At 44.1% G+C, this 24,702-nt stretch overlaps 1 protein-coding gene across 1 annotated transcript in view; it reads right to left on the reverse strand.

Annotated features, from left to right (window-relative positions):
* Window positions 1–2,492: 2,492 nt before the first annotated feature.
* The window catches only part of BCL2L12 (BCL2 like 12), a 96,489-nt gene continuing 74,279 nt past the window's right edge, over window positions 2,493–24,702 (reverse strand). Inside the window, exon 4 of the mRNA XM_044082077.1 lies at window positions 2,493–2,862. Coding sequence (XP_043938012.1) covers window positions 2,818–2,862 — 45 coding nt within the window. The 3' untranslated portion in view covers window positions 2,493–2,817. The remainder of the gene's footprint in view (window positions 2,863–24,702) is intronic.

The following is a 24,702-nucleotide window of genomic DNA, read 5'->3' on the forward strand; positions in this document are numbered from 1 at the left end:
GTCCCTATTTTTGGACCTTTGTCCCTCCATTATGTTGGGCTTGGTCCAGGTTTCTTGCATTCTGTAAAAACAGCAACGGAGATTCTCTTCTCCACTGCCTCTCCTTCACCGGACTGATGCACTGTGCAAGTATGAGACTGCAACTCCCTAACACATACACAGTACATCAACAAATGCAGAAGAGCGACCCCGCACACAGACACCACCACAAGTGGCGCTTTCAAGGCAAAGAGGGAATTGGAATTAGATTAACTATTTCTAGCAAAAAGGAAAGAGTTGTTCCAAATATCACCCTTTCCTTGAAAAACACTAAGTAATAAGGCTCAGACAGCCTGTAACGCATAAATCCTACTTGTAGAAGTAATGACAACTACAACTAGGGTCTTCTAGCACAGACTATCACCACACAGAGGCAGTGGGCTCAAAAGGGGGAAAGGCGAGTAAAAACCTATGACAAAAGAGAAGGAGAGGACAGTAAAAAAATGCTATGCAAAAAGCCTTGCAAAGCTTGAAGGAAGCAAGAGGAAAAAGAATCTAATTTAGAATGCAAATTAGAAATAGTCATGATGACTGATGGAGGAATAACCTAGACGAGTATCAAAAATTTCAGATAGGATTCAGCCGCCACATGGATACCAGGATGGAAAAGCAGGGTTCTCAATATGCTTAATGTTGGCCTTAGCCTTGACAGGTTTTCAGGCTGGAGTTTTGAGTCTGAGGAATAAAAAGGACACTTTGAGGAAGGCACAGACAAGGGACAAGGAACATCTTCTGGTTCTTGTAGTTTAAGATATGGCTAAATGTCCTGCTGTAGAAGGTGTCACCTGGTAAGTGGCCACAGAGCTGGTGTAAGAAACTCTAGTGCTGGAAAAACATACAGGCAAAACCAGTGGTAAACAGGATGATGAGAATTTAAATTTGGGGTGTGTCTGGTGCCAGTAACATCTTTGCCAGATAAAAAGATGCAAGCCTGTACTAAAACTGAAGGTGACGCTGACGCCAGGCTTAGAAGTGTTGGCTGCCTGATCACAAACTCTTGCTGAAAAGACTGTTGAACTGGTAATGGAGGTAGTAGTTTCCAGGGACACCTAGGAAAAAATACATATGCATAACACTTTACATCCCAGAATACAATGGGCAGAGGATACACCTCTAAATCCTGAGGTCTTAGAAGGGCCTTTGCCAGCTTACAATAACCTAGATCATGCACAAGGGCAGACTGGACTGATGTGGGGGTAACTTGGGCAGCAGTGGTTTCAAAAGCAGCAGATTCCATAATGCCAGTGGTAGGGATCTTATCAGTTTATATCTATAAACTAACATTTTTTACCACAGCTAAAGCACAAGAATCCACTTTTACAGCAGAGGTCGTCACGGGATGAGAAGCTTGACAAGAAATAGACTGGGACTGTAACAGTATACAGGACGAGGGGAGTCCTTGTCCAGAATTATTTTTAATCTGTTTTGAGAGAAGTTGCTGGGAGGAATGTGGATGACTCTCCTGACTATGGTGAGAGCTTCGCAGAGAGACTATTGCAAAATATTAATCTAACTTTTCCCAGCATCTACAAAAAATAGTCTGACTAAAATCTAAGTAACAAACACCTGAAGGTATTATTAACAGTCACAATGTCAAACATAGTATGTCTATCAATAGATGTGAAAAATGGCTGGGATATTGACAGATATTGGCAAAAGCCAACTTGCAGAACATTTTTGGGAGAAAAAAGGATATAGAAAGCAGAATCCCATAAAAAATACAAACGAGAGAGACAGAAAGTGAGGGAGAGAGAAAAGATTATACTTACTCATCCTATATCAGTTTCACTGGTAAACCAGTAAAAAAATAAATAAAAAAGGCAGCATGGTGTCATTTTCTTCCACATTTAAATGTGAGGTATGGTGCAGAAGAACTGGAGAATGTAACATGCATACTGCATAATGGGGGAAGAGTACAATTCTGGCTTCATGTACATGCTAGTGCTTAATAGGAAAGTGTGGGATTCTGCCTGTCTGGGGAAGGCTGACCTGCCCAGAAGTCCTTATGACTGCAGTATCAGTATTGCTCATTACAGATGATGGACATACTCTCAACAGATCAGACATTTCCTAACCAGTTTAGTGTAGCTGCCATATCATCAGGAGTGCAGGTGAATCACCAAATTTCGCTGCTAAATAATGGAGCACATGGGGATAGAAATGACTGAGCTGTTATGCAAACTCAAGTGAATAAAAAGGGACAGCAATGGATAATCACAAATATACACAATTACCTGAATAGCAGGATTAAAGATCTTTCTCTTGGCAAAAGTCTGGCTGCTGTCCTGCTCAACAGATTCAGCTAATAGCAGCTATGGGTATGTGATTTTAAAAGTGCATTAAGTTCCTGCTGGTTCAATTGTCATATTGCTCAAATCTACACAAACCTTTGCTTTGTACAAAAACTCTACTAAATGTGTAGTTGGCTCCATAGGAGATACTTTCAGAAACCTCTGTATATCAAAGATTGTTAGTTTGTTCCACAAAAGCTCTTTCCACATGTGGAAATATTCACATTACTGGCCTCAAGTGAACACAAATACGCTTTTTCCCCCAGAGGTATGTACAAATAAATAGGAAACCGAATTGCTGTTAAAAAATGCTTGATTAAAGCTATTCAGTATTGTCCATCTGTAGTGTCGCAAGTGGTGTAAAACATTGCTTTGTAGACACAGTGCAGTACCAGTTCTAGTAGAAATAACTTCCATTTTAAGTCATCTTTTTCCATTCGAATTTTCCACAGAACAGGCTTTCATATGCTTCAGAAAAAAAAAAAAATCAATCAATCTGGAACTCGACCACATCACCTTGCACAACATTTTCCTGAAGGAACAAAGAGAAAGAGACATTATCAGGTCAGGTATGTTGGTAAGACAAACAAGACCATCAGGAAATAAATCTAAGGTGCATTTTTTTTTTTTTTTTACATATCAAATATTAAGAATGAAAGTTAAGGACAAAATTCTTCCAGTTTGCAAGCAACAAGACTCGTATATTGCATTTCCATTGTTGGCCTTTACACCCTTCTGAAAACTCCTACTACAATAATTTGACAAGCTAAATTAGAAAACGTGCACAAGTAAAATTACTTTTGGGGTAAAATCATCCAATGCAGCAGAGTCTATTGCAGCAACAAGGAATAGTTTCCTGATCGGCTACCCATTCAGTCATGTGAAATGATCAATAACCACAGGGTCAGCAAATTGATTAAGAAAAAAGTACAGTTTTGTACCTACCATAAATGTAGATGCTCGAAGATCCACATTGCTGCAGTCCTTACACTTGGGTAGTCCGCTGTCCTCGGTCGGCCCGAATATCAAAGTATAAGGCTGACGTCGGTCAAGGCGCTTAAGACTGACATCAGGACGTCAGGGTACAAATGCGCATGACCGACGTCATATCCTCAGTCTTTTCTTGCCCCAGATGTCAGAAGACCCTAAACAGAAAGGTCAAAACCAAAGGACAGCAAAAAACAACTAACCACCCTTGCACTAATCATATGAACAATATATACAATATGTACAATATTTACAACCCAAACCACACAACCGCCTCTAACAACAGAGGGGAAGGAGGGAGGGTAAATTGGACTGCAGCAATGTGGATCTTCGAACATCTACATTTATGGTAGGTACAAAACTGTACTATGTTCTTCATCTCACATTGCTGCAGTCCTTACACTTGGGTAGAATACCAAAGCAGAGGTAAGGGAGGATGGCAAAACTATAAAGTAGTAGGAGCTGCCAAAATGCCCTGTAAAATAGCAGTGGCAAACCCAGCCCTAGATTTAGAGTAAAGTGGAAGGTGGTAATGCTTAGAGAAAGTATGCACTGAACTCCAAGTAGCTGCCTCCAAAATATCTTTAGTTGCCACCCCTTAAAAAGCTGTAGAAGTGGCAGTAGCTCTAGTGGAATGAGGCCTAATCCCAGCTGGAATCTCCTTACCATGATGGGAATAACAGAAAGCAATACAAAACCCAATCCACTTAGAAATAGTTTGTTTTGACACAGGCTTGCCCTGAGAACCCAAAGCAAAAGAAACAAACAACTGCTGAGACTGCCTGAACCCTTTAGTTCTGCTCAAATAATATCGCAACTGCCTGTGTATATCCAAGGTGTGCAAAATCTTTTCCCCTTTATTTTGGGGTTTGCATAAAAAGTAGGCAAATGAATAGTTTGGTTTAAAGCCACACTAGAAACCACCTTAGGCATAAAGGAAGGATTAGTACGTAAAGATACCCTATCCTTATGGAAAATTAAGAAAGGCTCAACTGCCATAAGGGCCTGTAATTCAGAAACCCTTCTCACAGAGGTAATGGCCAACAAAAAAGCAGTCTTCCATGATAAATATTTCAACTCGGCAGTAGCTGCAGGCTCAAAAGGTTGTAGAGTGAGTTTCTCCAACACAAAATTGAGATCCCAAGCAGGAGTAGGAGCTCTGCTGGGGTCTTATATTCTTTGCCCCTCTAAGGAATTGCTTAAACAAAGGATGAGAAAACAATGGTGGATCACAGTCATAGTGAGCAGAAATTGCTGCAGCATGAATCTTAATAGAAGAGAAGGACAAACCTTTGTCCAGTAACTCAGCAAGATATTGAAGAGCCACACTTAAATTAGGCTTAGCAACATCAAATTCCTTTGCTGCACTCCAAAATAAAAATCTCTTCCATTTATCTGCGTATACTTTCCTTGTACTAGGCCTTCTGGCCTCCAAAATAACATTCAAAACTTGCTGAGGAAGCTGAGACCCTCCAGGGTTTAAAACAGAATATGCCAGGCTGTTAGGTGAAGAGAGTGAAGTTTGACATTGAGTAAATGACTGTTCTCTTGAGACAGCAGGTGTGGAATCGAAGGCAAAGGCCATGGAGGCTCCAACCAGACTTCTCAGTAATGGGTACCAGTGCTGTCGAGGCCAATCTGGAGCTATTAGAATCATCTTTGGCTTGTCCTGTCTGACCTTTAGGAGTACCTTTGGGAGGAGAGGCAGAGGTGGAAAGGCATACACATGAAGATTGCTCCAATTGAAAGAAAGAGCATCCACTTTCCAAGCTGTGGGATGAAACCTTTTGTGCAAAACTTTGGCAGCTGGTAGTTTAGTGGAGAAGCGAACAGATCTATGTCTGGAGTTCCCCATGACACTGTCAATTTCTGAAATACATGAGGATCCAATTTCCACTCGTGGGGATCCATAATTCGTCTGCTCAACACATCTGCTAAGGAGTTCTGTGCTCCCGGCAGAAACCTTGCCTGAAGATTGAGCTGTAAACTGAGAGCAGTCTCCCACAAAATCATTGCTTGCCTGCATAGAGGATAAGAATGTGTTCCCCCTTGCTTGTTGATGTACCACATGACAGTTGTGTTGTCTGTTAGAACCAACACCTGCCCCGGAAGAAGTAAATCCTTGAAAGCTATTAATGCATATTGGACTGCTAACATCTCCTTCAAGTTGATATGTAGATGTTGTAGTCTGGCAGGCCACGTGTCTTGTATCCACTTTCCATTTAGATGAGCTCCCAAGCTTTGTCTGAGGCATCTGTCGTTAGAATCTGACTCGCCTCTGGCCGGGTCACAGAGAGTCCCTTGTTTAGGTGACATTCCTGAGCCCACCACAAAATTCCTTTTGAATGCAAGGTATTATCTGAATGACAGTGTCCATATCTTGGCAGTGCTGTGTCCATACATTTTTGAGATACCATTGTAGCTTCCTCATATGCAGTTTGGCATTGGGAAGCACCAGAATACAAGATGCCATGAACCCCAAGGCTTGAAGGACTGTCCTTGCAGTCAGCCTGGACTGATGAGACAATTGATGGAAGTAAAGGGAAAGATTATTTTGTTTGTCCGGGGTCAAAAAGGCCATCTGGGATGCTGTACTCAGTCTCACACCCAGAAAGCACATGTCTTGAGAGGGTACTAGACTGGACTTTATTTCGTTCACAGAATACCCCAGGCATCTTAGCACTGCTATCACATATTGCAAATGATGAAGAAGCTCGTCCCTTCCCTTGGCCAGAATCAGGCAATCGTCCAAATAAGGATAGATCTGTATTCCTTTTAGCCTGAAGAAAGCTATCACTGGAGCCAGAACCTTTGTGAACACTCTGGGCAGTAGATAAGCCAAAGGGCAATGCAGAGAACTGATAATGAGAAGTCCCAGCTCGAAAACGCAGATACTTCCTGCAACTTAGCCTGATAGGAACATGAAGGTAAGCTTCCTTGAGATCCAGAGTCACCATCCAGTGATCTTTGCCCAGCAGAGGTAAAAGCTGTTGTAACGTCAACATTTTGAACTTGGGAATGTCCAGATAAGTGTTGAGGATAGATAAATCCAAAATTGGTCTCCACGTGTTCCCTTTCTTTGGTACTAGGAACAGGCGAGAATAAAATCCTAGGCCTACTTCTGGCAGAGGGACCGACTGTATGGCCCCTATTTGCAGCAGCAGAGAAATTTGTTTGTGAGCCTCTATTCTTTGCTGAGGAGGAACGTCTGGCATGCCTTTGAAAGGAGGCAAGGTATGGAAATAAAACCTGTAACCTTGGTGTATAATATCCAATACCCATCTGTCCTGGGTAATTAAACTCCAATTTTCTTTGAAGAGTGCCAACCTTCCTCCCAAAGGTGCTGCCAGACAAGAAGGCTCTGGCAGCTGAAAAGGTAGGTCATTGGGCCTGTTTACGAAAGGACTGGCCCCTGCCCTCACCCGAAGACTGTGCAGGTGAACTCCCTGTTCTAGGTCTGAAAGAGCCCTGAGCTCTACCCTACCACGTCTAGATCTTCCCCTAGACTGTGAATCATAAGAAGGGTACGTCCACCCCTTAAGCAGGCCAATTCCTACTAAACTTCGGAGGCTGAACTTGCAAAAAATCTTTAACAGTCTGCATAGACTTAGCCTTGTCTTCCATTTTCTTTAAAACTGCCTCCACAGGTGAACCAAACAATACATCAGACTGTAAAGGAGCATCTAAAATCCTTGTCTTAACATTGTCAGATAAGTTCTGATCCCTCAGCCAGGCGTGCCTGCGAAGAACTGACCCAGTGGCAGCCACCCTAGACGAGGCCTGTACAGCATCAAATCCACATTGTAAAGAATGCTTACCCACCTGTTCAGAAACATGTACTAAATCTTGTAATTCTTTACACTCAATGCCTTCCGCCAGAGCATCCACCTTAGACTTCAATTGAGAAAGAAGATAGTTTTGATATTTCAACATGTGAAACTGGCAATTCAAAGCCCTCATAGCTACGGTGGAAGAAGTATAGACTTTCTTTCCCCATCTATCCAAAGCTCTGGCCTCTTTATCTGGAGGAACCGGATTTTTTACCACAGAGGCCTTGACACCCTTAGGTCCCTGACTAACTGTTTCTGGGTCCGCCCTAGGACTCTTATACAGATATTTATGAGCTTCAGGCACCCTGTAATACCTGTCCGGTTTAACAGGAGCAGGAGGCAAAGAATCAGGATTAAGGGAAGCCTCTGCAAACACATCTTCCACAACATCCAGAACAGGTGGTATAGCCAAAGGCCTATGCTGGGGTAAAAGCAAAAATTCCCTAAGCCTTTTCCTGGAATCAGAGAAGTCCTGACCTTCCCACTTAAAATGTTCCCTCATAGAATGAAGAGTCTCTGAAAAAGAAAAATCCTCTGGAGGAGAAGCAGAAGGAGTAGAATCATCCACATCAGAATCAGAATAAGGAGAATACTCCTGCAAGTCTTCAGCCGAAGACTCTGAAACATCCGAAACCTGCTCAAAACTCCCCAACTCTGGTTCCACCCTAGGCCTCTTATCAGGAGGGGGCAAAGAACCTCTAATCAAAGTAATTAAATCTTCTGCCATTTTGAGCATGTGCTTCTTGGGCACAGATCCTGAAGAACTAGGAGTGACACCAACAGAAGCTAAACCTGGCCTGCCTCTGGGAGAAGCCTTGGAAACAGAAGGAGAGGGCCTAACCCCCCTAGGAAGGGAGGGGAGAACAGTAACCTGAGAAGCCCCTTCAGCCTGACCTGCCTCCTGAGAGGCCACATCCTGCAATATCAAAGTCTCCCCCTGGGACTCCAGAGAAGCCTCCGGTGGAACCACCGGTTCCACTGACGCCTCTAAAGAACCGGCGTCCGGTATGGACGACTCTTCCTGCCTGGGTTTAGTTGCTTTGTCTTTGCGCTTCTTCGAAGAAGCGGGCGTCGGAGCATCCGACGGCATATTGTAATTGCACCGCTTCCCGAAGACCAACCTGGCACAATCTAACCTTCGCTTAATAGTGCGCTTATTAAACCTAGCACAAAAGCGACACCCAACAACGTCGTGCTCAGGCCCCAAACAAGGAATACACAAAGTATGATAATCTCTATGCGGTATCTGTTTCCCACAAGAAATACAGTTATTCACTTTTTCTGACATCCGGTAAACCACTGAGGCAAGAAAAAACTAAAATATTCCCCAACGGGGTACTTAGCCAACTTTGACTCTGTCTGAAACTCCGAATTCGAAAAATTTCAGAACGCCGAACGGCACTTGCAACGCTGCTTCTGCATCGGACCATGCGGCAAAAAAGACTGAGGATATGACGTCGGTCATGCGCATTTGTACCCCGACGTCCTGATGTTAGTCTTAAGCGCCTTGACCGACGTCAGCCTTATACTTTGATATTTGGGCCGACCGAGGACAGCGGACTACCCAAGTGTAAGGACTGCAGCAATGTGAGATGAAGAACATCTGCATTTTTCTTCCATAATGTAAAAAAAAAAATGGTTGGATTTGCTTGGGATGGCGGGTATTATGTCCGAGAATCAGGTTGCAGAGATTTTTTTTATTCACTGCTGCAGCTGACCCCTGGTTCTCCTACTGCCTTCCAATATTGTGTGCAAGTTCTCTGGTTAAGAGTCTGATGTCTACTAACCAAGAGGAACGGGGCCAGATGAGGAGCCATCATACTATGGCTTGCAGGGGGAGGTTTCTTGATATCAAACGAAATGCCATGTCCCATGTTCTAGCGTCCACAAACATGCTGGGCTTAAATCACCTAAGGGTACATTCACTGGCATCATGAAACAAATGCCCCATCTACATGGTGACATTTCGTTTTTACACTCCTATCTACATGACGACATTTCTTTAGCTTTCCCCTATTACTGCAGAATAAACTCTGCATCACTGCCTCTCTATTGCCACCAAGGCTTGTGAAATGGTCACATCCCCAGCATGTCCCCACACCTTGCCTTAGGAAAGAGACAAGCAGACAAATACCCAATCACTCCTCTTCCTCCACACCAGCTCTAGCAGGTTCAAGATGCTAAATGAATTTGAGTCACCTGATTATAAGTCAGGGCTTTATCCATCTAAACAAATGCAGCTGTTTGAATCTGGTTATAGAAACAGGTCTTCTGCAAGATGGGAGTAACTGTTTTATTAGTTTATTCATTTGTTTACTGGGTTAGTGGACTAATTCACAGGGAGCCACTTCAACTACAGCTCAGGAGCACCACCTAGTTAACTGACTCACTGCGAGTCAGACAACAGACGAAAGGCAGCTGAGGGAATAAAAATGAAATTTACTTAACAGAAGAATAGATCTGTGTTCCTCGATGTATGGGCTTTGGATCAAAGTCTGATTTGACTTTGGCAACTTTCAAGCTTTTGGGTCCGGTGCACACCAGTTAATTCCCTTACTCAACCCCAGATGTTAATAAAAATACCTCAGACTGAGATTGCCTCTAGGAAAAGGGCATGAGATACAGAGTCAGACAGAGGTAAGGAAAAAACAACAGTTGAAAAAACAGGTCTTGATAAAGTAAAGTAACCTCTAGGAGCCAAAGCCAGATCAGAGAAAAAGAACCAGAAGATCAAATGCTATAAAAACACACAGGAGGAGGAAGTTGGGTGGGGAGCTCAGGAAGGCCACAAACAGGCAACACACAGATCTATCATTATGCTGAGTACATAACTTTCAAATCCAATGTCGTTTTTTCAGTCTGTTCCTCAACATATGGGAGAGTGTCCCCAGCAATAGTAACACTTGGGTGGTCTTATGAAGGGATATTCTCGAGCACAGCTGAACTGAAGGAGGCTCTTGATCTGGACTGAATGTCCAATTTATAATGTGAAATAAATATGTGAACCTTGGACCAGGAGCCAGCTACATAAATGTCATCAAGAGGTACCCCGGTAATGAATGCTATCGATGAAGCAACTAATCTAGCACAATGGGCTTTTGGGTGAACAGCCCCATCTGCTTATAAACACAGGAAATGCACTAAGACAACCAATGGGAGAGTGTAACCTTGGATACTCTGGTTTACCCATTTTGACAGAGGAGTAAGGGAGAAAACTAATCAATTTTTGACGGCCCTGGTCCAATGTTAACAGAACCTTAACTGGTGGTAAACACCTAGCAAGTGTAATGTGTACTCACCTATGTATGAAAATTTGGGAAAAAGCACAGGTGGATTTATGGATTGGTTGATAAAAGGATTCAGAAACCACCTTTGAAAGAAAAGGATTGGTTCTCAGACTCACTCTCTTTGAAAAAACAGTTATAGGGTTTTTTTCAGACAAGGCATGGAGCTCAGAAATCTTCCTAGCAGAAGTAACAGCAACTAGGAAGAGTTTTCTAGGACAAGAACTTTAAAATGTTTTTGACAGCTGGCTCAAAAAAAGGACTAGTTAGGGCTTGCAGTAAAATAGTAATATCCCAAGGAGGAACTGGGTGTCTAAGTGGAGGTCATAATAGAAAACTTCCTCTAAGAAAGGCTTTCGATTGTCTTAAGGTTGCAATGGGCATGTGATTCTCTCCAATGAGAAAGAATGATATGGCATTTAATTGTAATTTGATAGCTGAATAGCTGGCTACATTTTGGAAAAGGTCTGATAAGAAATCTAAGATTGTTGTGAGCAGGGCTGAAAAAGGATCAAGATCTCAACTGCACAGACGGAGAATAATTTCCATTTACTTCTGTAAGTTAAGTGTAAGAAAGTTTTTGTGAAGTAGGAATGAAAACCTGGACTGTCTAACCATTACTGCAACTGGAGAAACCACGTGGTCAAAATGAAAGAATAAATGTCTGGGTGAGGAAAATAGATCTGGAACATATCACAACACCCAGGGAGGGTGCACTAGATAAGGACAAAGGAAGGGAAACCAAACTTGTCTAGGCCAATAAGGGGCTACAAGGATGACTGATGTTTCTTGCCAATGCTCTCTGTAAAAACTTTGGTATCAGATGAATGGGGTTAAAAGGAGTCCTGGGGGGTCAACTGTGGCACACGGCAACACAGCATCCCTCAGCGACTCCCCTCCAGGGGATCAGAGTGAAGAACTTGGTGTTGAAGGGAGATGCAAACAGACTGCAGTAAAGCTGGATCCAACATCTGAAAATCTGATCTGTAACTGCTGGACTGATGGGCTACCCATAAGAAAGGACAAATTGCTCAAATTGTCCCCTAGCACACTGGACTTACCCAGGATATGCACTCCCACTAGAAAGTGGAGGGAAGATATCACCCATGGCTTACAATCAAAATTTCGAAGGCTCGAGTGCAAAAATTGTGTGGGCAAAAGGCAGTTTTCAAAGTTGCACAATGCAGAATTGGAATAACATGACAGCATAATAATGAACATACAAGCTTGATTGTCATTTTAAGTTTGGCATTGTGAACGGAGATTGCAGTACAGTGAGGATCAGGGAACTTGCCCCTTTCCTCACTGCAGTGCGATCTCTTGAGTTGGTATATATAATTTGCAGTGGATGTGGGAGATGAAGGGAGGCCCCTCTGCTAAAACATAAAAGGACATACGGACTTTCGAAACCGGAAGTATGACATGTCAAATGTCGAATGTCATGTTTACGACATTCGCCCTTTAGGCTAGATTTTGTTTTCATTTTTGGGATTTGCATTTGTTGTTCTGATGGCAAAAAATGTTTTTTGCCTTCAACATTTTGATAGTAAGCTATCACCCACTGCCACACTCTCATGGCCTTTTGACATAACGGGCAAGACAGGGTTCCTCCTGGTTTGCTGATGTACCAGACAACTGGCATGTCTGTTTGAACTGATACAACATCTATGGGAAGCATGTCTTAAAAGGAGGTCAATTCTTACCCTCCAATACACTGTGAAGTCTGGTATCTGACCAAGATCATGTGCCTTGGACCATCTTACCCAGGTGATCCTCACATCCCAAGTAAGAAGAGTCTGTGGTCACTGTGGGTTGAGGGAGGGGAGGAAGGTTGAAAGACCATCCTTGTGAGACATGTGGTGACTCCAACCACCATCGGATATGTGATCTGCAGAGATTCTTTCAAGGACATGGGTTGCTGTCTTATCGACCACTGGACTGCAAGAGTCAACTGTAGAACTCATGTGAAGTACCTAACTAGGGGAACCAAGGTACCTGATGTTGCCACAGATGCCAAGAGACAAAGAATCAATCATTCTTGCCAGTGGCTTCTGGAAGGACAGGACTATTAAAAGCTTTATGGCAAATGGTTGCAAGTGTTGTTTGGGGAAGTATTACAGTTTGAAGTAGTGTCAAACTGGGCTCCTATGAATTCTAAGGACTGAGCTGGACAAAAGTTTGGACTTTGTTCAGACCTGGGCATTACAGTTAGTCTGGTAGAGGTGGAACAAGGAGTCCCTGGACTGGATTTGTAGATCTCTGGTAGAAGCAATAAAAAGCCAGCTGTCTAAGTAAGGAACACTTGGAACCTTTGCAGTTGGAGATGAGCTGCAGCTACTGCCATACACTTGGTAAAACACCTAAGAGGGTATATATGGTGAGACCAAAGGGCAGAGCTCTGAAATGAAAATGACTGACTCGCAGCTGGAAGTGAAGATGCTTCCTCAGGTGTCTGTCCATCTTTATGTCATAGTATTTATCCTGAAGATCAAGCACATCTAGTAGTTTCCTCGCAGAAAGGAAGGAGACTGCATAATGACCATGCCGATTTTCATTTTCTTTACAAAACTGTTTAACTTGGGTTTAGAAATGGTCCAAAGTCTTGGTTTTTCTTTGGCACTAAAGAATATTGAGCACATTTTGAATCCTCTTTGACCTGGTGGGAACTCTTGAATGAGAACTGATTAGAGACTTCATTTCTGAAGCTGCAGTTTCCTTTTGAGGTGGAATGTCAGGAAGCCCTCATACCATTCCTTCAGCCTCAAAAAAGGAGTGAAGTAGCCAATGGTTATTATCCTATGGACCCATTTGCCCTGGCTGCTGGATGTCCAGGTTATTAGATGCAGGGATACTTGTCCCTAAACTGCCTTTACAGTGTAGCAGTCAGGCAAGTGCTCTGGAGCCTTGAAAAGGTTTCTCAGAGAAGGGACCACTAAAGCTTTAATCCTGTGGACCACCACAGCTCCTAAGGTATTGCCTATTAAAAAAAAAAAGTTCCCCCTTCTGCCATGGGGGGCTCAGTATCCAGACATGGACAGTGAAAACATTCATAACTGCAAGGACCCAATTTTCTTGCCTCCTTTCTGATTCCTAGAAAATGTCCTTTGAGGAGTAGATAATTTGAGTCCTACAGCAGATGGGGAATTGCCCTCCTTTTCACTTCCTACACTGCAACCCTCACTTTGGGACAAAAAAGTGTTGATCCATCATAGGGGATATTCAAAAAGGACATCCTTAAATGTTCCAAAAAGTTGCAGAGCCTCATCCAAGGAAGTCTCCTAATAGATATGCATGTGCCAACTTCTCTTGATGCTCCCTTTGTAGCACTGGAGATAAGGTGCAGAGAAATACTGGACAAAGATTGAAGGGTAGCCAACTGTGCAGCAATGGATTCGATCTGCCAGCATGGTCCATGGGACTGATTTGGCGATTGCTTTGGTAAAATTTCTCTCTGAAAGGGTGCAACATGTGCCAAGTACTTTTAAAGTTCATAGAGATAGTAGATAAAAAGTAGACTAATTTCCCAAACCTGTCCAATGCACCAGACTCTCTGTTCGATGGGTGGAATGAGGAACTCTCTTCTGCTAGTTTTATTATTGGTGGCTGCTGCCACCACTATAGAATCTATGGTTAGGTCCTTGCTCCAATGGGGGCGATCTTTAGGGGTAATTACAAATGTGTCTGGTTTCTTAGGAATAGATTTAGCTGTGTCTGGCTCCTTCCAATCCTGTGTGGAAATCAGGTCTATCATCTCATCCACAGACAGGACAACCAGAGATGTACATGGGCAAGAGGCAAACTGCCTCACTAAATAAGGCTCATCTGTTGAAAGCGTCTGGGAAGACACTCCCCCTTTCTGTTTAAGTAGTTTGAGGATTTCTTCAAATGACAAGTTCTCAAGGGGAGCTCTGGGAGAACCTTCTTCAAAATCAGATTCTTGAGGAGAATTCAAATCCTTCTTTGCATGTGTGCTTCTTGAGTACCTCCTCAGTGAGATACTTTAGTGAGAATTCAGAAGCTGATGTGGTCTGCTCTTAGGAGTTGGTGTGAGATTTTTGGCAACTGGCTTTCCCAACTGGACAAGAGTAGTAGTATCCAAACCCTCCTCTGGGGAGGGATGGATCAGAGTACGAAGTGAAAGACCTCTGTCTGGAATAAGACAGTACTCCCTTGAAAGCCTCAACTGCTGAGCTTGAGACCGGTCCAAGGAGTTAAAGCCCCAGAAGGGAGGCTTAACCAGAGATGCCACAAAGCTAGGATCCAAGGCTGATGACCGAGTAGAACTATGTAATGCCGAAGCCCCAAAGAGGAGGAATGATAGAGCATCTTTGACTCAAACCTACCCTGTTAAAGTCTATGCCAACCATTCTGCATAAACATTCAGACCGCTCAAAGTGGCCAGAGCTGACTGAATCAAATAAGTCATTGGGATCAAAGATCTAAGCCTAGGACCCAAAGCAGACTTGGCTCAAGTGGAAGTCAGATCCAATGACCCCAATCTGAAAGGTCAGATTGGAGGAGTAGCTACAGAGTGTGGAGATTAAGTTCTTCTTCTGTTCTGGTGGAGGCTAGAAAGTATAGTTGTATACACTTACCATAAATGTAGATGTTAGAGTGAATTCACTGTTGCAGTCCTTACAAAATTGGTTATCTGGCTCCTGGTAGCCCACAGTCGGCCAGAATATCAAAGTCCTTGGTATGTGACGTCGGCTGCCTTCAGCCGTAAACCTGACAAAGGAAGGCAGCTGACGCCATTTCCTCAGTTTTTCTTGTCATAACTGTCAGGAGCCCCCAAAGAAGGCTAGACCAGGAAAAGAAAATCCCTGGAAACATACCATCCACAAAATAAAGAGCTAGTCTGTGCCTTAGGGAAAAAAGGGGGATGGAGGGGGGGGGCAGGACTGCAACAGTGAATTCACTCAAACACCTACATTTATGGTACGTGTATGCAACTGTACTATTTTCATTGTGTTTCACTGTTGCAGTCCTCACAAAATGAGTTGATTCCCAAAGCCCAAAGAAAAAGGGAGGAGGAATACCTACTGACTGAGAGTTGGCAAGAATGCCCTGCAACACTGCTGTGGCAAAACCAGCCCTGGACTTAGAAAACAAAAGTAAATTGTAATGCTTCTTGAAAGTGTGAACAGAAGTCCAAGTAGCCACTTCCAGGATGTCCTTAGTAGGTACACCTCTCAAAAAAGCTGCGGAGGTGGAAGCTGCTCTAATAGAATGGGTCCTAATACTCTGTGGAGGAACCTTGCCATGTTGTAAGTAACAAAAGGGGATACAATGGGCAACCCATTTAGAAATGGTCCATTTAGAAATAGCTTTGCCCCGAGCTCCAGATGCAAAACTGACCAACAACTGATCAGACTTCCGAAAGGTTTTAGTCCTGTCCAGGTAAAATCTAAGCTGTCTATGCACATCAAGGAAGTGCAGTAGTCTTTCCCCTCTATTCTGAGGTTTAGGAAAGAAGGTAGACAGGTGGATAGATTGGTTAAGAGTCAAGCTAGAAACCACCTTAGGCATAAAAGAAGGACTGGTTCAAAGAGAAACCCTATCCACATGGAAGACGATAAAAGGCTCTACTGCCATTAAGGCCTGCAGCTCAGAAACTCTTCTAGCTGAAGTAATAGCCAAGAGAAAAGCAGTTTTCTAGGAAAGAAACTTTAAATCTGCTGAGGCAGCTGGTTCAAAAGGAGGCAGAGTAAGTTTTTCAAGCACAAAATTAAGATCCCAAGCAGGAGTAGGTGCCCTTCTGGGAGGTTTTAAATTGCTAGCCCCCCTGAGGAACTGCTTCACCAAGGGATGTGAGAAGATGGGTTGTTCAAAGAAACAATAAGCAGATATCGCTGAAGCATGAATCTTGATTGAAGAAAAAGGAAAGTCCACAATTAAGCAAGCCTGCTAGGTAATCAAGAATGAGGGGAAGAGGCAGTTGGGGAAGAGTCTTCCCCTCTAGCCTGCATCCAAATACAGAATCTTTTCCATTTATCTGCGTAAGATTTCCTAGTGTTAGGCCTCCCGAAGAACCTCAAGCACCTGTAGGGATAGATTTATATTATGAGCCAGGCCACCAAATGCAGTCTCTGAAGATGAGGATGTAGAAACGTTCCTTCTTCCTGAACCAAGAGATGTGGTATCAGGGGAAGATGCCAAGGCTGAGACTGGGCAAGACTGAAGCAGTAGATACCAATGCTGTCTGGGCCAGTCTGGAGCTATGATAATGGCCCATGGTTTTTCGTCCCTCATCTTTAACAGCATTCTGGGAAGAAGAGGCAGAGGAAGGCAGGCATAAACTGAAAGTTGTGTCCAGGGGAAGGACAGAGCATCCACTCTCCAAGGCTTTGTCGTGATGTCTGCATGGTGTAAAAGGTTGGAAGAAGATGGTTGTTCAGAGATGAGAAGAGCTCCACATGGGGAGTACCCAAACGCTGAATGATGCGATAGAAGATGATCTTGTTCAGTTGCCACTCGTGAGGATCCAGGACCTGCCTGCTCAATCGATCTGCCAAGGTGTTGTGCCTTCCTGGAAGAAACCGAGCTATCAAACATAGGCTCATGGAAGCTGCAGTGGACCATAGAATCATGCTTTGTCTGCACAGGGGGTAAGAGTGAGTCCCTCCCTGCTTGTTGATATACCACATGACTGTGGTGTTGTTTGTCCTGACTAGAAGAGTTCCAGGAGAGAGAAGATGCTTGAAAGCCAGCAAGGCCTGCTGGACTGCTATCAATTCCTTCAGATTTATGTGCAGGTGAAGCTGTTAGTTGCTCCAAGTCCCCTGTATGCATCTGCCATCTAGATGTGCTCCCCAAGCAAAGTCCGAGGCATCTGTGGTGAGAGTCATGCTTGCAGAAGGTCGAAAAGGCAGGCCTTTGTTCTGTGAACAGGCTGTCGCCCACCAAAGAAACTTTGTCTGCAGACAGGGAATCAGAGGAAGTATTGAGTCTAAATCCTGTGTGCGTTGACAGCAAAGGTTCTTGAGGTACCACTGTATTTTCCTCATATGCAGTTTGGCATATGGAATCATCAGAATACATGAAGCCAAGAATCTCAGGGCTTGCAGGAATTGCCTTGCAGACAGATGGGTCATACTTGCCAAATCCTTGAAGTAAGTCGAAAGGTGCATTTGTTTCTCTTGAGGGAGGAATACCATCTGGGCAGGTGTGTTCAGACTCGCTCCCAGGAATACAATCTCCCTGGTGGGTACTACCAATCTTGACTTCCTTTCATTGAGAGTGTAGCCCAAAGAAGTGAGAGGGTTCTTTACAAAGTCTAAATCCTTTAGAAGCTGTTCTGGAGAGTTTGCTTGAATGAGACAATCGTCCAAGTAAGGGTAAATTTGAATGTTTCTCTGCCTGCAAAAAGCAATGACCGGAACCAGGCATTTTGTAAAAACTCTGGGAGCAGTAGATAAGCCAAATGGCAGTGCAGAGAATTGGTAGTGTCACTTTCCAGCTCTGAAACGAAGGTACTGCCTGCAACTTTCCCGTATTGGGATGTGCAGATAATCTTCTTTGAGATCCAAAGTCACCAGCCAGGCATCCTTGGCCAGCATTGGCAGCAAAAAAAAAAAAAAAAAATGGGGCTGGGGTAATGGGTAAGGTGCTTGCCTTACAAGCACAAAGTACAAGGTTTGATTCTCACCTTTGGAACAGCAATTGGCTTGGCTATGCAAGTAATCAGCAAGTATATAACATTTGAACAGAATATTATTTCATACTGCTCAGACAAGCTCCACGTGGGTTTACGGAGTGGTCCTAGCAGCAAGGAACTCGAAAAAGCGACTACCTTCTGGATTTAAGTATCTTTGCTTTTTTTTCCACTGGAAATAGCTTCTGTAGCTTACTTTGAACTAGCCTGAACTGTTTGTTAACTGATTACTGCATTTATTTTAAAATCTGCACTAAAAGTTACATTTAGTCGAATTTGATCGAAAGTTTGCTTGTTTGTTTGTTTAATTTAACTGTGGAGGCTGCCCACTAAAGTGTGCTAGCCTGTGTAACTAATTTATCACTGTCTCTGCATTTTCTGTGTGTTTCTACAAAAAAAAACAAAAAAATAATCCTCGTTTTCCCGCCTTCCTCGACTAGTTTAGACCAGTATACAGGCATTGCTGTATTCTGGGCTGTGGTGTAGTTCCTGTGTTGTCCATTACCTTACTTGGATAGAAGGAAGTTTCTTTGCTCACCAGTGGGAGTGGGGAGCCTTGAGCAGCCTACCTGTCCTTGGGGGAAGTGGCCTCAGCACAAGAAGCTGTAGTAATTGGTTGTTTGGGACCATTCCTAGCTCTTTTGTAGGTCACTGCTTAAAATCCGTGTTTGCACGGCTTTGCGCGGTCGTGCGCATAGCGCAGCGCCGGTTAAACTTTTTCTAGCTCCGCCAAGTCTGCGCTTCAATTTTTCCCTTAGAACTGTTCTACTTGCAATCTAAACAGCCTATACTCTATCTGAAAAGCTCAGCACATGCTCCTAAAGCATTTTTTTATACAGGTAAAGCACTCAAACAAAAGAAAGTACTTCATTCACCTAAATTCTGTTGAGTACCCATTTCCCTATAGGTCCTTTCTGACTCAGTTACACAGCAATCTTTTTCACTATTTCTAGCATGTCGAAGGGTCAGTTGCTGGCATCCTCTCCTGTTCAGCTGGTGAATCTGGGAATCTTGAGGCAATGTTACAATTGCCTCATGTACACAGACAACCCTCTCCTCCTCCCAACAAATACAAATATATGCGAGAGATGCAACTATATAGCCAAACTGGAGGCTGAGCTCTCTCAATTCAGTACTGGCAAGACCAGTCAGGAGGAGAAGGTAACCACGCACACCACAAACCCAGTCTCACATAGAACTATCACAACTGCAAACCAAACACATAAACACACAAAAACATACTCTGAGGCGCTGATTAAAAATCTACCAAAACAGAGGCCTCCAAAGCAGACACCCAAGCAACCACCACCTCAAGACAATGCACATGCAACACCTAGTTCACAAAGTCAGTGTGCTAAACAGTCACAGCCCCTTAAGGCCAAAAAACATGCCAGACACACTTGTAATAGGTGACTCCATAGTCAGACACACTGACGTCCTGCTCACCAGAATGAACAAGGAAAAGGTCACAGTAAGCTGCCTGTCTGGAGCTAGAATCCACCACATAACACAAGCACTCAGGTCACTCCACAGAAAGTACAAATATGACTCAGCCATTGTACATGCCGGTGTGAACGACCCGAGACGTACCTCCCTGGACTACATGAAAAGAGACATAGAGGAGCTCTCTGATTATGTAGCCCAGGCCGGTATGACCCTGACCCTGAGCAGCATCTTACCCTCACCAAGAATGATGCCACAGTACAAAGACAAAATGATCAGTTTTAACAATTGGCTTAATTACTGGTGTCATTCTAAGGGGATCCAATGTCTGTCTGCTTGGGATGACATGCTTGACAAGCCACGCTGCTTCGCAAGGGATGGCTTGCACCTGTCACCCCTGGGCTTCCGGATATTGGCCAAGGCTCTTGCCACCCCCATAGTGCCTTTTTTAAGCAAGGCTCAAATGACAAACCTACCTCCCTAGAAAACACAAGTGGAAAAAAACTAAGGGTAATGCTGCTCAATGCCAGAAGTCTAAACCTCAAGATGCACGCCCTCGAAGCCCTCCTCAGTATGGAGAACATTGATGTCTGTGCAGTGAGTGAAACCTGGTTCAAGGCTCCTGAGAGCACCCCAGCACTATCAGGTTTTACCTCATATCATACTTTCCGGCCCCAAAACTTGGACCGACCCACAAAAGGAGGGGGAGTATCCATTTTCATCAAAGATACCCACACCTCCAGGTTAGTGGCAATGCACGAAGCATCGGAGACTATACAGGTGCAACTAACCACAGGCAAAACTGCCTTACAGTTTGTAGCATGCTACAGACCACCCTCTCAAACTCAGGAACCCCACACAGCCTTCCTGAAGACACTGGAGGGTATGAATGTCTCTCCAAATACCATCATTTTGGGAGACTTCAACTACCCAAACATAGACTGGGAACATTACTCAAGCCCCAACACCCTAGCCCAAAGGTTCCTAGAATTCATAAACTCAAATGCAATGGAACAACTAGTCACCATTCCCACAAGAGGAGACAATATACTAGAACTGATCATCACAAACATGGGGACAAAATGCTCCACACCGGAAGTATATCCCTCTTTGGTAAGATCAGACCATAAATTAATCTCACTGGAAATCCACATCCCCCACCCCTGCACAAAAGACCACAGTGAAGAACTTCTCAAAAGCCAACTTCACACTTCTTAAGACTGAAGTGGTATCCTTCAAGGCCCCTGGGCCAGTGGAAACCACAACCCACACTGCTGAATCCTTTGCAAATGCCTTCTATGGGCACCTTCAAGAATGCATGGATCATGCAATCCCAAATAAAACCAAGACCCATTCCCCAAAGGCAGGCGCCGGTCTGGTGGACCCCAGCCATAAACAAACTTTACAACAGGAGGAGGAAGCTACTACATGACAGAGCAAAATCCCTAAAAGGGAAGGCATCTCTGATCAGTACTAGCAAAAAACTACGATCACTCATAAAATCATCCAAGGCCAACTGAGAGAAAAATCGCAAAAGACACAAAAGACAATCACAAGGCCTTCTTTAGCTGTGTTAGAAACCTGGGTGGAAACTCCCAGATATGCTCAGAGTTAGTCCAAAATGACACAAAATACACTGAACCCACTGACATTGCCAACATTCTGGCAGACAGGTTCAGTGCAAATTTCTCCTCCCCCCCCCAAAAGGAGAAATAACTATCCCAGCAGAGTGTAGCCTCCCTAACATCTCAGATGCCCAGGTGAGAGCCGCCCTCTCTAAAGCTAAAAACACAGCATCAATGGGACCGGATGGTGTCCCGGGCTGTGTGCTACATGAACTCCAGGAGGAACTAAACCCACACATAAGGCTGCTGTTTAATCTTAGCCTTACTACAGGATACGTACCCAAAGAGTGGCATACGGCAACAGTGGTCCCACTTCACAAAGGCGGTGCTTCTACAGACCCTGGAAATTACTGCCCCATAAGCTTGACGAGCCTGGTCTGCAAAGCTATGGAGAGGATCATTATGGAACTCATAAACAAAGACATTGGGGACCTACAGACATTGGATCCTACCCAATTTGGCTTTGTCAAGGGCAGATCCTGCCTTTTGAACTTGGTCGACTTTTTTGAAACAGTCACTAAGGCCATTGATGAGGGTAAGGCAGTTCACACAGCCTACCTTGACCTTGCAAAAGCCTTTGACACAATACCCCACTCGGGCATCATAGACAAACTCACCAGCTTAAATGTAAACCCATATGTCACAAGATGGGTTGCAAACTGGCTCAAGGACAGAACCCACAGGGTCAGAATTGCTGGAGCTATGTCAGACTCTAAGCCAGTCACAAGCGGTGTTCCACAGGGATCAGTCCTGGGACCCCTCTTGTTCGGCATTTATTTTTCCGAGGTACAGGCAAACATAGGAGGATTGTGGCTGACAAAGTTCGCAGATGACTGCAAACTGGGCACCATAATTGATACTCCAGTGGACACAAACATCCCTCAGAGAGGCCTCATAGAAACGGATAATTGGTGCCAGAGCCATGGCCTTAAGCTGAACGCCAAAAAATGTATATTCATACCCTTTGGGAAAAACAAGGTACCGACAAATTACCACATAGGTGGAAATCCATTAAGTACGGAAGAGGTAATCAGGGACTTAGGGACCCAGGTTGACAGAAACCTCTCATTTGACACTCACATTGCCAAAGTGGTTAGGAAGACCTTCTATATTGCCCACCTTATCATGAAGGGTTTCACATCTAGATCAAGAGAGGTCATTGTGCCCCTGTACTCTTCTCTTATCAGGCCAATGATTGAGTACAATGCCCCATTTGGGATGTATCTCACCCGACACCTGCAACAGTTGGAAAGACCCCAAAAGTTCCTCACCAAGAGGATTAAAGGGTCTTAAACATGTCATATGCTGCCCGACTGAAAAAACTCCAGCTCTATTCACTCACATACCGCCTACTCAGAGGTGATCTGTGCCTGACGTACAAGGCCATGTCCAATCCGGAATTAATGGACATGTTCCACCTCAGAAAATCCAAATCCATCAGAGCCACAAGAACAAGAGACTTAAACCTCAACACAGAAATAAATAGGATGTGCTGGAGGGACAGATTCATAACCCAGAGGCTCCCTACACTCTGGAACAGAATCCCAGTCCATGTTAGGCAGAGCCCCTCACTGATTCTATTCAAGAGAAATCTTGACGAGTGGATGGGAGATCGTAGGTTTACCCCGGGGGGTCATCTCTGTCTCACTACTAGACAGAGGCACAGTAAACTAAACCCTAAAAGGGCGTAGTATTCTCATCCTAAGGGGTGGTGAAAGCCACACACACTCTGGCTATGCTTATAAATGCCCTAGGGCAGATAGCCTAGTACGAACCTATGAACCTAAGTGCTGAAGAGTGAGCATTTCGAATTTGGGAATTACCAGAAAGGTGTTCAGTATGGACAAACCAAGAGTAGAGCGCCAGGTGCCCCGTTTTTTGGGAATCAGGACAAGTCTTGAGTAGAAACCTTGGCCTAACTGAAGTACAGGAACTGGCTCTATTGCTCCCAGGTTCAGCAAGGAACAAATTTGATTTTCTGCTTCTGCCCTTTGATTTGGGGGAATATCTGGGTATCCTTGGTGAACAGGGAAAGTGTGAAAAGAAAACTTGTAGCCCTGGGATACTATTTTGAGTACCCATTTGTCGTCTGTGATGGTGGGCCAAACGTCTGCAAAATTGGCCAACCTTCCTCCCAAAGGCAACCCTGGGCCAGCAAGGGTAGGCAGGGGGAGGGCTGAGTCAGAGAGAATGCTTACTTTGGGAAGGTTGCTTAGAACACAGATTTTGAAGAGGAAGCATGCCATTGTTTAGTCTTAAGAGGAGTAGAGGTCTGTCCCCTAGACTACCTATAACTCCTAGACCTAGTGCGTCCTTGTTTACTGGGATCAGGAAATGTCCAATTCTTAGAAGGGTAATGCCTACTAAAATGAGGAGGCTGAACTTGCAGAAAATCTTTAACAGTTTGCATAGATTTGGCTTTATCCTCCAATTTTTTCAACACCTCTTCTGCTTTGTTAGCAAAAAGATTGTCCTTATGCAAAGGTACATTCAGTAACTTAGATTTAACAGGCTCAGAAAGGGGCTGTTCCCTGAGCAAAGCATGTCTTCTAATGACAGATCCAGTGGCTGCAGCCCTACAAGAAGCTTCCAAATTGTCAAAAGCACAGTGTAGAGAATGTTTAGTGACAAGAGTGGCAGAATTTAATAAATCTTGCATGTCCTTACTCTCCGCCAGGGAAGAAACACTAGCAATTCTAGCCTCAATAGCCTCCAAAGTATGCTGTTGAAACTTAAGCAGATGAAAAAGGCAATTAACAGACCTAATAGCATGGGTGGCAGAGGTATAAACCTTTTTACCCCACCTGTCCAAAGCCCTAGATTCTCTGTCAGAGGGAAGAGGATTTTTTGCAACTGTGACCTTAACACCCTTTAGGGCCCTGAGAAATAGTTTCTGGATCAGCAGTAGGATTCCTGAAAAGAAAGTGATGAGAATCAGGAATTCTAGAATACCGGTCAGGTTTCCTGAGAGCAGGAGGAACAGAATTAGGTGTCAAAGAATTCTCCATGAAAACATCAACTACTTCCAACACCGGAGGGATAGCCAGAGGCTTATACTGTGGTAAATCCAAGAACTCCCTAGTCCTTTTCTTAGACTGAGGATAGTCCTGACTTTCCCACTTGAAATGCTCTCCAAGAGTATTCAGAGCATCTCCAAAAGAAAAATCTTCTGGAGGAGAGACAGAAGGGATAGATTCTTCTGCGTCAGAAGCCTCAAAACCAGAATAAACTTGAGAGTCTTTCTCTTCATCAGCAGAATTGCTGGAAACATCAGAACCTAAGGCAGACAAAACTTCAGGAGACAAATCTCTAGCCCTCTTAGGAGGAGGTTGAGAGCCTCGGATAAGAGTCAAAAGATCACTAGCCATTTTAATCTGTGACTGAGGAATTTGAAGGGAGGCCAGCGCCTGCTTTTGAGCAAATTTGCATCTGGAAGGTCTGCTAGAAAGCGGAAGGGACTCGGGAGGCCTAGCCACAGTGGTAGCCTGAACAGAGGTCATCAGTCTGGGTCTTGTTTCAGGGTGAAGAAAAGAGGCCTCAGAAGCTGGT

This window comes from Protopterus annectens, chromosome 9.part0, assembly GCF_019279795.1.
Source record: "Protopterus annectens isolate FY-2018-M chromosome 9.part0, PAN1.0, whole genome shotgun sequence".
In the NCBI taxonomy this organism is placed as follows: Eukaryota; Metazoa; Chordata; order Ceratodontiformes; family Protopteridae; genus Protopterus; species Protopterus annectens.